This window comes from Lepeophtheirus salmonis, chromosome 8 (assembly GCF_016086655.4).
Source record: "Lepeophtheirus salmonis chromosome 8, UVic_Lsal_1.4, whole genome shotgun sequence".
Classification (NCBI taxonomy): Eukaryota; Metazoa; Arthropoda; class Copepoda; order Siphonostomatoida; family Caligidae; genus Lepeophtheirus; species Lepeophtheirus salmonis.
Window position 1 is genome coordinate 7,210,128 of NC_052138.2, and position 13,681 is coordinate 7,223,808.

Sequence of the window (13,681 nt, forward strand, 5' to 3'; positions counted from 1 at the left end):
AAAGAGGATATGAAATTTACGACTCAGTTCCAAATTTTGACTCTTTATTTTATTCAACTCTCCCTGTAAGGACTGTGGAAAGAATTTTAACACAGTCATCCATGCATTTGCAAGATGCCCAGCATTATCTGGTCTTCGATTTGAATATTGATCTTTTTAATTTGAGTGACTGCCTTCCTCAGTACTTGTTTATCTATATTCTTTTTGAAATGCCCAAAGGGTAGGAAAAGACGACCTCAGAAACAAGGGCTATCTGCTTTGCTCAAGTTAGCGCTAAAGTATTGAGATGTCAAATAAGCTTTCATTCTCTGAGGAAAATTTTCATTGCCTCTGCAGCAAGATACGCAGCCTTTTCCTTAAGGATCCCCGTTACGAGGATAGAGAATGGAAATACGCGGCAAACATTGTTTGATTTTTCACAAAATGTTCATTTAAGATCTACTCAATCCTTAAATGTTTAGTAAGAAGTTACATGATGATGAGGACAAGAAGATCAAAGGCATAATTGTTGTTTGTTTGTCTGTTTTAATTTTATTATTTTGTAGTGGTAGACATTATTTTTGTTTTATATAGTCGTAAAAAACGTAAGCTGTTAATATTGAAGGATCTAGGGCGTTAATTTTAAACTATAACGTTTATTTATTATTTATTTTTATCACAATCCCTCTTAATGTATTTTAATCTCTATATTATTGTATTACATTTTAAAAGAAGCCCAATTTAAAAAAAAAGAAACAAAGTTCTAACTTGTATGAACAAGTTGTACAAGTTGCAACCAAGAAATTACTGACGAAACGATTAATCGGAATCGGAGAATCGAGGTTTCTTTCTGGAATCGGCATAGGGAAAATAATGTTTAATTTTCGATTCTTATTATTCCGTTTATTATTTATTACTTTTCTAAGTTATGAAAAAAAATAATTATTAAATATATCCGTCAAGATGCAAAAAGAGAACATGTGAATTTACTTGAGTCTGATAATTTTATGAATATTTTAGCAAAAGGATTTATGATAAAAAATCCTCAAAAACTCAGATGAAACAAATTAAACATAGACTGAAGGTGAACAAACGTCTCCGAAGCCCATACAGTTGGTGTAGCCATTGTTATTTTAGGGGAATAAGTTTTATAAATGTAATGCATGTCGTCTGATAGGGTCTGAGACGGCTTTTCTTTGGGTAAATTTGCCTTGAGAAAGTTTGATGTGGGATTACTCACCCAGGAAAAATTCGCATTAGAAAAAACTTGCCGGCTAGAGGAATTGCCTTCCTCTATTTGATGCAAATATTATTGACATTACATAAAAACAAGGCGATTAAGTTGCTCAATTGTAATTCTTAGAAATATACAGTAAAATTATATATTTAACTATTATTAAAAAATATTAAAGAATCAGCCTAGGGAATAATTTTCCGAAATTCCTGTTGTTAACGAAAAAAATTTTAGGGATGTATAAAACATCATTAAAAATCTTTTGACCTTAAAATTTTTCAAGGTTGATGACCTTTAATTGTTATGGATTTTTTTTTCAAAAAAAAAAAAAATATATAATTTCTCCCATCTAAAAAAAATAAAATAATAATAATCCTGCGGACACCCCGAATTGTGTTGTGTGATTGTGTGAGGAAGGCTGTGCACACCCCTTTTGAAAGAAGAGGGGCTAATAACAAGTGATACATGGCCAGTGTAGAATGGGTATGTGAAAAAAAAAAAAACCGAAAATCAATTCTGACAATTGGAAGAATGTTTTGGAGGAGAGAAAGAATAACGTTCATGACGTTTCATTAGATCAGCTAGAATTTCCTGGTTCAAGGGATGAAGAATAGAAGGAACTGAACTAGGACATTTACCTAGAATTACTTGATGTCGATCCCCAATTTTACTCTGAGTACACCCAGGACTTACAAGAATAAATTTGCAAAAAATCCTCAGGATTACGTTACGTCTTTTATAAGCGCATACGAATGTTCAATCAGGTTTTGGATGTGATTGAATCTATTTAGAAAATAATGTTCACAACTCACGATTTAAATAATAATGACAACTGTTAAGGAATAGAAAATGCATTCTTTAGATTACCAGTTTCAAAACAACGACCAGCTAAAAAATTCAGAGGATTTATATAACTGCTCATTACTTTAATTAAAAAAAAAGATTCTGTTTAGACACCTATATGCTTGGTGACCAATCGCACTCATTTGTTTTCACTAGTTCTCTTTTTGCATCCTATCCCAAGCATCTGGAAGACTTTTATATACATTCATGAAATGTTTGGGTTTTTATTAATGTAAAAGAGGACATATTCATGCAAATAAAGACGGTGTTTCACCTTAATATAAAATAAAATAGGGATTGTTTGTAGTAAATAAAAAAAAGTCAATCTTAAATTTTACTGATTTCAAAATACTTCCATTGGCGTAGAACCGACATTATTTGGCCCAAATGTAGTATTTTTTGGAGGCCAAAATATGGTCAACCTAGCTATATGATAATTGTAAGTGGTGTGGTCATGGGCCCCCTATTGATTGCCTCTAATATGACGTCACAGGGGTGAAATCTATAACAACGTCATTTAACAAAGATTTTTTAACAAAAGTCAAAATTTGGTGACCGAAGCCTATTGATGTACATTGGGTGTATTTTTACCCGGATTTTTTAAGTTGTATTTTCTTTTTCTAAGCTATTGTCATGATTACTTAACTCCAAAGTAGTAAACTTCCTTTTCTAATACATACAATTATATTAAAAACCTCATTATATATTCGTGTGTGTGTGCTCATAAAAAACAGGGAGTAACCTTGAAGATTTGTTGGGGAGTTATAATTGTAAGTCCTTTGTTGAGCTCAGAGCATAATTGAAGATCGAGATCGGAGTAATTCTTGCCCGTGTACTTTTTTATTTCCATCTCCTCCCTCTTCACAGCTGATTGTAGTTGATCTAATGAAACGGTATGACCGCTAAGCTGGTCTTCGTCATAACATTTTCAAATGGTCAGGGTTACCATCTTGATTTTTTGTTTCTTTTTTTTTTAACATGCCCAAAATACACATGACTTTCATCACTACCGAGACATCCCTAGCTTTTATTCTTCTAATGCTCTTTCTGTTAAGAATTGATATGAGTTATCACATGCCTTGAAAGTATATAATCATATGTACCAACATGGCATTGTATGTACGTATAAATAAATATAAGACTAAAGATAATTTCATGATAAATAAAAGAGAAAACTGCGACATAAATGCCATAATTTATATTCTTGTACCTTCATATTACATTTTGTTATTATGTCGTATGTAATGGATGACAGGCTTTTTTCTCTCTTTCATTGTCGATATGTGAATTGGTATATTTATTTGGGCCTGTGTTCTTTTTTTGTTATAATGGGGGGATTTATTAAGGATTAAGGATTTTTGCTTTTGTGTACAAAATATAATATTTGAATTTTTTTTTGCAAAAAATTAATATTTGAAAGTTAATTTAATTTTTAAATTTTTTTTTCCAAAAAAATTTAATTTTGTGTGAACAGCTGTAGATTTTTGAAATTATTTCTACAAAAATAATATTTTAGGAATAGCTGTGGATTTTTAAACAAAATTTAGAAAAAAAAAACTATTTGCAATCTTATTTAAAAAATTTTTTTTACAAAAATTTAATTTTTGGATTTTTTTTTCATAAAAATTCCATAAACTAAGAATGAGAAAATTAAATTTCAGGCCAACTTTTCTATTGACTACATATCCTAGTTATTTTCGTAGAAAAAAAACAATCGTCCCCAAAACCCTTCCTTACCCCTTAAAAATTACTTTTTCAGCATTGAATCGGTATTTTTTAGTCTATTTTCAAAATAATAATAAGAAACTAGCAAATGACGTGATCATTAAAGTCTTTTTATAGCAAAATATAAATAGTTATATAACATTTAAATTAATATAGTACAGTTTTAAGCTCATATAAGAAGTCAAAGATCACAAAAAAGGCAACTTCTTTTAACTTTTATTTTAGCGTGTGTATTTAGGTGTCTAATTTTTAGGGGGACCTGCTGATTCGATCTTTTTGGTATTTTAATAAATCAGTTATGTTTGTTAAGTTTCAGTCTCGAAAGAGGGCTTTGTTTGACCTTTATAGCCATTTGAAAATGACTTTTTTAAAGACCTTTTCTATTTGTAAAGAGATTCAGAAGTTACAATTTAAAGTTTGCCTTGAAATTAAAAAATATTTTTTCTAGAGTGCTTAAAGTATGTTCTTGCATCATAAAAGTAGTGCTAAAATTGAATTTGATTTTAAGGCCCCCCTACTTATATGTAGTATTGAGTTGATTTGAGAGAATATAATCCAATTGTTAAGGATCGACTCGAGTCAATAATTTTGCAAAGAAAATATAGGAGAAACAAGTTTAGAAGCTACGCATTCCCATTTATTAATTTATATTATGTGTTTACTAAAGAAACTCTACCTTTTAGATATTACTAGGGATGTAAATCCATTTAAAGGATTTTAACCCTGACAATTTTGTAAGAATCTTGGAGAGGAGAGCAGATTCGCTGTCATGAACAGAGATGAAAATAAACTATCCCTCTGTATGTTTAAAAAATACAACCGAAAATTAACTTTGTCGCCCAGACAATTTGAAGAATGTTTTCAAGAACAGCAGCTTAGCTGACATGACATTTAATTAAATTAGCTGCAAGCAAAAAAACTGAAATAATGAAAATAAACACAAGCCCCGCTCCGGTTCTAGCAATGACTTAGGCAGTAATTGCAGCTGTGTCGACCCTCAATTCTACTCTGTGGCCAACTTGCGTTTATAACTCTTCAGCCTTACTCGGTCGTTTATGAGCAAACTTATTTGTGGTAACACTTTATAGTTTAGACGTATTATATGCTCTCTCTTCAAGAATGAAAGGAAGATGCATTCAAGGTAGCAAATACAAAAACCTCTTCCATGATAGTATCATTTCCTCTATCGTCATGACCATTGATGCTAATTGGGTATATTTCTTAGCTCGCCCGTTTTTTTGGAGTTGGCAAACTGAAGAGTGTATTTCCTTTTCCTAAGCTGCTATATTTTATTTTAATTCCTATCCACACGTAGTTACACTATATACTTATATGTTCTCTCTTCAAGAATAATGATAATAATAGGTCAAGTTAAAAGTTTTGAGCTTTTTTTCGCTATATTTTGACAATAAAATTAACATAGTTAGGATTATCCGATTTGTATGATTACAAACGGTTTTTTAGCTTATGTTCAGTTCCTGTGCAATAGAATAAGTGCTCACCGTCCTGTCCAAATCGACAATATCCGTTATTTTATCGACATTTTTTACGTCTATATTACCAAAACAGCTTTAAATATATCTATTTAAAAATAACTCTTCAGTAGTTCTTCAGTATCCTATTGTAGTCGTCAGGCCACAACATATGTATATGTAGTCGCTTGTTCCCTTTTGTATGTAGAAACATGCAAAACCTTGAATTAATTATCATATTATATACAGTTAGTACATAAATACACAGGACCTAAATGCCAAGAGAGAGAGAGAGAGAGCTACTTCATTGATCATTATGTTTGTATGTGTTTCTTTAAAATATTATGTGCTGTGATTTCATGACAATTCTTTTTCTATTTTCCCTTCCTCTTTCTGTGTACGTTGACTGTATTTATTAAATATTCAATCCTCATGGTCTATTATGTCCAGTCCTTATTTATATATACTAGGTAAATATATATCAGGTACTCTATTTCCCTCACTCCTTGATTGATTATCTTGTTACACATCCAACTAATTAAATCTAATCTATCCTTTGGAAGCCATGATTAGGGATGGACAAATTGTAAATAATAATAACTGTTTTAAGATAAGAAAAGGAAAAACGATTGGTGCTATAGTTCTTTTTTCTTCTTTGTTCATTCTTTAATAGGTAGTTATAGTTTTAACATCTCTTTTTGTATGTAGAATTCCCGTTCAAATATATATATAATTTAAATGGATTTAAATATAATTATGATATTTTCACTGTATTAATGCTACTTTAAATGTAGAAAGTTCTTCACTATATAACAGTCATACAGTTTCTCACACCAAATCATATAAAAGGGAGCTGATGGTATCAATAGTTCAATAGTACCATACGTATTGCTCTCACCATCTATCGATGATGGATCGGTCAAAAAAGTACGTATTCATATAAGGTATACATTGCAAGTTCATTTAAAAAAGGGATTCGGCCTAAAATCATACCTACCAAATAATTCACATTTTCAGCCGACTGTCTTGAATTTTGCCAAAAAAAAAGTAAAATACCGTGTATTTTCTCTTTGTTGGTCTCCATCTTTGACCCGCGCTCAAACAATACTGAGTCAAACATTCAGGAAACTGTTTAAAAAGTTGTTTTTTTGAAAATACGAAATCTTATATTTCTAGCAACATCTTTTCTCAACATTTTCAAAAAAATATCAAACTCGAATGGGCACTCCGTAGAGCACAAAACCTCCGCCTAAAATCCAATTGAGTGATGGTTCTCAATTTGTTTCAAAGTTATGGTCGAGTATGCATTTTTTACGTTTGGTGTTACCTTGTCTTTACCTCTCAAAATTTAATGACCTTTTACTGTGACCATAGATATATATAATCTTCGTACCAAGTTTGATCAAAACCGATGAGCAACTTTTGGCATAATTCAGGTGACTAACAAACAAAGGGAAAAACATTTTAGCTCCACGAGGTAACTTTAGGAAATAATTCAATTAATATTTCAATTAACTAGCTATTTACTCCAATAGAGAAATGCATTAATTGACGCATCAATTAATAAGATGAGAGAAGCACTCTGAGGAAGAATTTCTCTCTATTTACAATGTACATACAATCAGCTAACTGTCAACTCTAATCATGTACTCAATAATTGCAATTAAAGAAGGGATAAAAGTGTACTGCATACTGTATGACTACCATACATAAATATCTATATTTGTGGTCAGTATTTGTCCACTATAATTTGTATTGAATGTGGTATACCACAGCTAATAACTACTCAATTAGAGAATAGTTCCTCAAATATTCAAATGCTACTACCTATTCTTAAAAATAATGCTCATCATGGCGACAAATTGATACATTTATTTCTTCATAAATACAAGATCAAAATAGAATGGGTACTCTTTAGAGCGAAAAACCTCTCTCTAAATTCAAATAGAGTTATGTATTAACCAGTTCCAAAATGATTGAGATAGGTGCGTTTGAAGGGAAAGGAAAATAGTTAGCTACAAAGTTCCACCAGTATCAATTTTCTCATTAATTTTTATGGTTGAAAAACATTCCAAAGTTATTCAGAGACTAAATAGCTAATGCCGAAGTACCGCATTTGCACATGTCTCTACATTTGTTGCTGAACATGGAGACTCACAATTTTTTATCGTACTTTGTTTCGCTAAATATTAGACAAAACTAAGGATGATGGAGTGCTGATCAGGACGTAAACAACAAGAAAGCGATTTTCCACCCTAAAGAAGAACAAAACTCACCAGAAGTAACTTCTGCTCATGTGGGATAGCGCATATCCCCACATAGCCAACGGCACCAGGCAGTTCTTAACGCAAAGAAAGCTGGAAACGATCAAACTGAGTCCCTACAGCCCCGATCTCAATCTCTGTGACTTATTTTTCTTCTGTAAGCTGGACCACCTGCTCTGGGATTACGATTTTTATAGCCATGAATACCTCGCACGCGGTGTTACACGGGTGAGGATTTTAGCGAAAGAAGATGAGCTCTCCAGGCAGTTTTGGGGGTGGGGGAACCATTGCCATGACGTTATCCGAGCCATAGAGATTATTTCACATGATTGTCTACTTTTTTAAAACTGGTGTATGCCATTTCTTGTCTTATTCAGGCAGTCTCAATCACTTCGGAACAACCTAATATCTCAATTTGTTCCTAACTTATGATGATTATGCATTTTGATCGTTTTGTGTTACTTTGATTTTCTCTCCAAATTTAATGACTTCTTACTGTTACCATATATAATCCTAATTCCTATTTTGATTAATATTGATCGGTAACTTTTGCCACAATCCTGGTGACTAACATAAAAAATAATATATGAAAAAACATAGGCAATTAGTTATTTTCTTCTTATCAACAAAATAACGAAGATTGTTAACGGGGGTACCCCCCTAATACAAGAATACACTATGTATTACGGTATGGAATAAAATACTTTGTAGGATTTTAATATAACGTAATATATATTTGCAACTCATTACAAAAAATGTGCATAAATAAATTGACAATGATAGTCTCAAAGTACATAAGAGATAAAGAGCAATTCGTATGATTGACTTATTTGGCTAACTACCGGATGATTTCCGCCCTTTTTTCTGTTACTTTTTAGAGGAAAGGTTGCGTGATACAATAAAGGTAATGATATACCTTGTAAATCTGTAGTCTAGGGTTGGTAATATTTACACTTGCTCCTCTCCCTTTTGAAATTCCATCACTTATCGTCAGTGATGCATAGTATATGTCCAGCCGGTATGCAGAAATAAAAGAAACAGAGAATGAATGTGGTCAGGCTGACAATTTGAAGAATGTCTTTTGGAGAAGAGCAGGAAAAGTTATCATGACGTTTTATTAATTCAGATGTAAGCAGCTTTGAAAAGAAGGAAATAAGCACAAGGACATAGAGGTTGGAATGACTCCGATGTCGATCTTCAACTCTACTCAGAGTCAAACAAAGACGTATACTTTTAACTTGAAAATTATCTTAGTTGCAACCAAAAAAATGAGATGAAGAATTAAGTATCGTTTGGACGATGATAATGCAATAATTGAATATTCCATAGATGATTGTCATTTATGACTATTTTAATACAAATACCTGAAATATATATATGCTGTAACACATATTAAAATTCAAATGGCAATAGTTATCTATATTAATCAATCAAAGTTTGTCTACCTGGATGTATGAATATATAAACTCAGGTATGTAAAAATCTTTTTTTAGTAAAGTACTCGTGAGTCATCCCAACATATATATATATAAAACAACCTTAAACTCTTATGATTCATTTTAATCTGGAGGAGAAAACACGTCATACGAATTGATGGAAGTATTAAGTAGTTACGTCTGCTCATGAAAGACAGAAAGTAAAACTGAGGATTTATTGGGGAGTTATTTTGTCTTTTAGTCGACGCCTAATTACTCCTGGTACAACTGCTTCTAATATATAAATTTATAAGCAAAGAGTTGTTTCATCACGCCGGTGTTTATGCCAAATCATATATTATGCAACTTGAAAATGAAACGAGCAACGAACGTCTGCAGCAAAACCTCAATCCGGGAGCGTTTATTGAAAAAAAAAAAAACAATTCGGAAGCCTTTATTAATATTATTTCATTCTTGAGGAGAGAAGATGTAGGTATTGAGTCACTACGAGGGAGTGTGCTCATGAAAAACAGAGAGTAAATTTCTTGGCGTGTTATCTTCTATGTATATTATTAAAGCATATCTGTTCGTCGACAACTAATGACTCTGTGCAATGTCTGTTACTACCACAAGTACATAATATTGTAATGTTTATTAACTATTATATAACTTGTAAATTTAAAGTCAATGCTATTTTTTTTATGGCAGGAGATGATTCGAAGCTTATGTCTAATTTGATCAAAGAATCCAAATTTAATAAAGAATCAATTTTGAAAAAAGAAAAAAAAACATTCTAGCTTGCTTTTGTGTTGACGAAGCAAATTGTCAGCAGTTGACTTAATATACATTTACCTCCTTATTGAAGCTAATCACACACAAGGCAAGGGACATTGTTAATTGTATGCACATAGACAACACCAATTTTGATTTACTACTTAATTAATTATTAATCGACTTATACAAAGTTAGTGAAATGTTTTATTGAAAAAAAAAAAAAAAAAAAAAAAACTCATGACTATTCAAAGGATTGAGGAAGGTGGAAATAAAATAAAATACATATGAATGATCATATTGCTACTGTAGAGTACCATTCCATCCAGTTCATTGAAAAGTTGAACAGCAAGAACCAGATAAAAGCTACCGTAGGTAATGGAATATCAATTATTTTTTGTATATCGCAAGTTAAAAAATAATATGTAAAGCTCTTTTGAAGCATTTGTGATTTGATTTTTTAGAAGGTATTTTTAGGTACAAGGACTCTTTGACAAAAACTCTATATCCAAAAGTCACTTTGCTAGATACAATTTTGGCGAACCGACTATTTACCGAATAAAATATCATATATATTTGATGATGGTTCCTTCTCATTTTTAAGCATTTCTATCTTTCTAATTTATTTATTAAGTAGGTGGTTGTCATTTTTTTTTGTGTGTGACAATTGTTTTAATAGAGGTTCGAGTCAACTGTTGTACCATCCTCATAATGAAATAAATCAATAATGAATTAATCAAAGCTTAATCATTGCATGTCGTGGCTAATAGTTAATCATTATATCTTTTAAGATTGGTGTAACATGAATGGGAATCATAAATATATACGATTGCAACATGAATCATCATCAAAATAAATTGGGGGAAAAGTCATTTTGTGTTTTCCACTTTATTTCAATGCTTTATAAGAAGTGTTACGTTCTGTTCCATAACTTGTTGCCAACGAGAATCCAACTTCATAATGCTCTTTCCATAGAAGCCCTTGTGCCTATTGGCAAAAAAATGATACAACCAATTTCACAAAAATTTATTGAGACCAAATTTGTACTACCAATGGTGGTGTCCATAGAAACAGGTGGTGGTCATTTGATGACATGTCCGGACTGTAGGGTAGATGCATAAGAACTTCCCATCTTAGCTCCCGGATCTTCTGGCGCGTCATCAAAGATGTGTGAGGCCTGGTATTGTCTTGACGAAACAAGATTCCTCTCCTATTCATGTTTCTTTTTTTATTCAGCCTTCTGCAAATAGTTCAAAACAGTTTTATAATCAATCTTCAGCTCCTGGATGATCCTACAACTCCTAATATGACGGTCTATCTTGATATTTTCCATGATTTTATCAACACTGCCAATGCATGCTACATCATTCACCTCCAATACACCAGAACGAAATCTCTCGAATATGTGTTCTACAGCACAAATAAGAGTATCGGCCCTGTATACGTCACAAATTTTCTTTTTCCTTTCAGGTAGTGAAAACGTAAAAAGTAGCAAATTTCTTCCTTTGAGATCTTAATACTCGACGCACTATAATTCACGACTGAACCGGCAAAGCGCAATACTCTAAAAAAGCTTTTGTAGTATACCCTCACACCTTTGCGAAATTTTAACTTATAATCCAATGTGATCAATAATGAACAATATATCCTTCGTTCAAAAGAAGTGTGGGAAATACAAAATTATTTTTTCTCCAACCTATTATTATATTTATAATTTTTTGTGCGGCAAAGTGTCTGTTCGGCAAAATGGCATGAAGCAAAGTGGGCAAAGTATCCATGCAGGGTATTTTGACTCTTTTTATAGGTTTGTGCCAACTTTTGTAACAATCTGTAACTCTAATGAAAATTGTTGCATTTTTTTGTAAAATTATACCTAATATGTTGATAATCAAGTTTTCAATTTTATTAAGAAAAAAATAAATAAGAGACTGATAAAATAATATATAAAAACTTAATTGTTTACCTATTTAAATTTGAACTTATTCATTTCCTTTTTTTTATACAATATATTTCATTTCAGCCCTTAACTTTTATAAAATATAAATCTCCAAATTAATATATAATTGATTTTTAAAAGCACTAGCAAATACTTTAAAAAAATAGAAAGTTATATTAATTTTTCATGTTTGTATCTAAATAGACTTGTTCCTCTCATCCGATTTAGACTGTACTATAAAAATTCGATTTAAGAAGGGGAAAAATGTAATCAAATTATGAAAGAGTACGACTTTTCCCCTTTGATTATGTATGTAAACAGGTACGCCCGCAGGGGGTGGGCTGGAGGGGCTGTAGCTCTCCCCAAATTAAGGAATTTTTGCTTTTTAATAGAAAATTTAATTTTTAAATTTTTTTCCATAAAATTTAACTTTTTGTGAATAATTGTAGAGTTTCTTGTCCAAAAAATTTCACATTTGAATTTTATTTTTGAAATTTTTTATAAAAAAATATTTTTTTTTAAATATCTGTGGGTTTTTGAAATTATTTTCAAAATAATTTAAAATTTGAAATTTTGTTCAGATTTTTTTTTTTTTTGAATAGCTGTAAATTTTTGAAATTTTTTTCCGAAAAAATTTAACTTTATTTGTAAAACTGTAGATTTTTAATTTTTTTCAAAAATTTAATATTTAAATTTTTTTTCAAAAAATTGAATAAAATTTAATTTTTCAAATTTTTTACAAAAAAATAAAATTCATAAACCAAGCCCTCCCCTTCCCAAAAATATATATATATTTTTCCTGCGACGCCCTGGTAAGTGTTAAAAAAAACTTGTTCAACATACAAGATAAAGAAATGAAAATGTTTATACAACTATTCAATCAAAAACTATGATGTATTTTACATTTATTTCTTTAAAATAAAAAAACCTATTATATCTTTTCCCCGTTAAATAATGTGCAATATTGTGCATGCTCCTATCATAACAAGAAAGACAGAACAAAGAATGAAAAAAAAGAAACAAAAACGACTTTCTTACCCTGTAACAACAACTATAAAGTCCATAATGTTCCACGCATTCCGCAAATAACTCCCTCGATGTAGTACAAAACCAAGAGCAAGGATCTTCAAAGCTGCCTCGACAGTGAAAATCCCCAGGAAATAAGGCTCCGTCTTTTCCTTTAAAAATACACAAAAATAAGATACTATTAATATATATGGACATGGTACATCAATATATCCAAACATTCTTAACAAAAATTAAGACGATGAAAAATCCCATTTATTTAAAAAAAACCATACACAGCGTGACTCCTTTCAAACTTGGAAACTCAATTTAAGCATTCTGATCATTGCAGAACTCGTTTTTCAAAGAAATATTTGTATACATATAGGCTAGAAACAATATATCTATTGATTATTCCGCGTAGCCGCCCTTGTTAGCCACTACAGCATTGATCATGTCGCTTTACAAATTGCACGTATATTAGAGCATCGGTGATTTCATCCCATGTTGTCATCAATGCCTGGGTAAGGACTTTCACATTGAGTTAATTTTTGTGCCACACACTTGCAAACGTGGATTTCTGCTCCAAAACTCCTCCGGATCTCGTAAATTGTGAGGCCCTGATTTGACAAATGTACCATCTTTTTTCTTAGTTTTGGCTGTACTTTTGCGATTAATTATCTTACAGATTTGAAAAAAATTAGCTGATATAAACAAAAAAACAAGCTGTCCGATTTGAAAGGAGACGCCATGTAGAGTCCAATAATGGGGATTGTATTCAAATTTGTAGTATGAGTTCATATACCCAATAGTTTTATGAATAGATAAGAATCTTGTTTTGATGTATGTAGGAGGCTTATATTGGCCCGATATGGCCTTTCAAATAAAATCTATCAATTTATATTTATTGAATTGCGACGAGTACTTTTAGCTACTCTAAGTTCAATTTTATGCATCTTTCTGCATTAAGTGTACATAAAATTCACTATACCCGGCATATAATATATTTCTTAAGTCAATATTGATATCTGCTAAAA

General features: G+C 31.2%; 1 protein-coding gene across 8 annotated transcripts in view; it reads right to left on the reverse strand.

The window, feature by feature from the left end:
- LOC121122478 (calcium voltage-gated channel subunit cacophony) overlaps positions 1 to 13,681 on the reverse strand; it is a 107,154-nt gene that overhangs the window by 73,853 nt on the left and 19,620 nt on the right. For all 8 annotated transcript variants that reach the window (XM_071890267.1, XM_071890265.1, XM_040717476.2 and 5 more), the window contains exon 4: positions 12,678 to 12,817. In XM_071890267.1, coding sequence (XP_071746368.1) covers positions 12,678 to 12,817 — 140 coding nt within the window. The remainder of the gene's footprint in view (positions 1 to 12,677; positions 12,818 to 13,681) is intronic.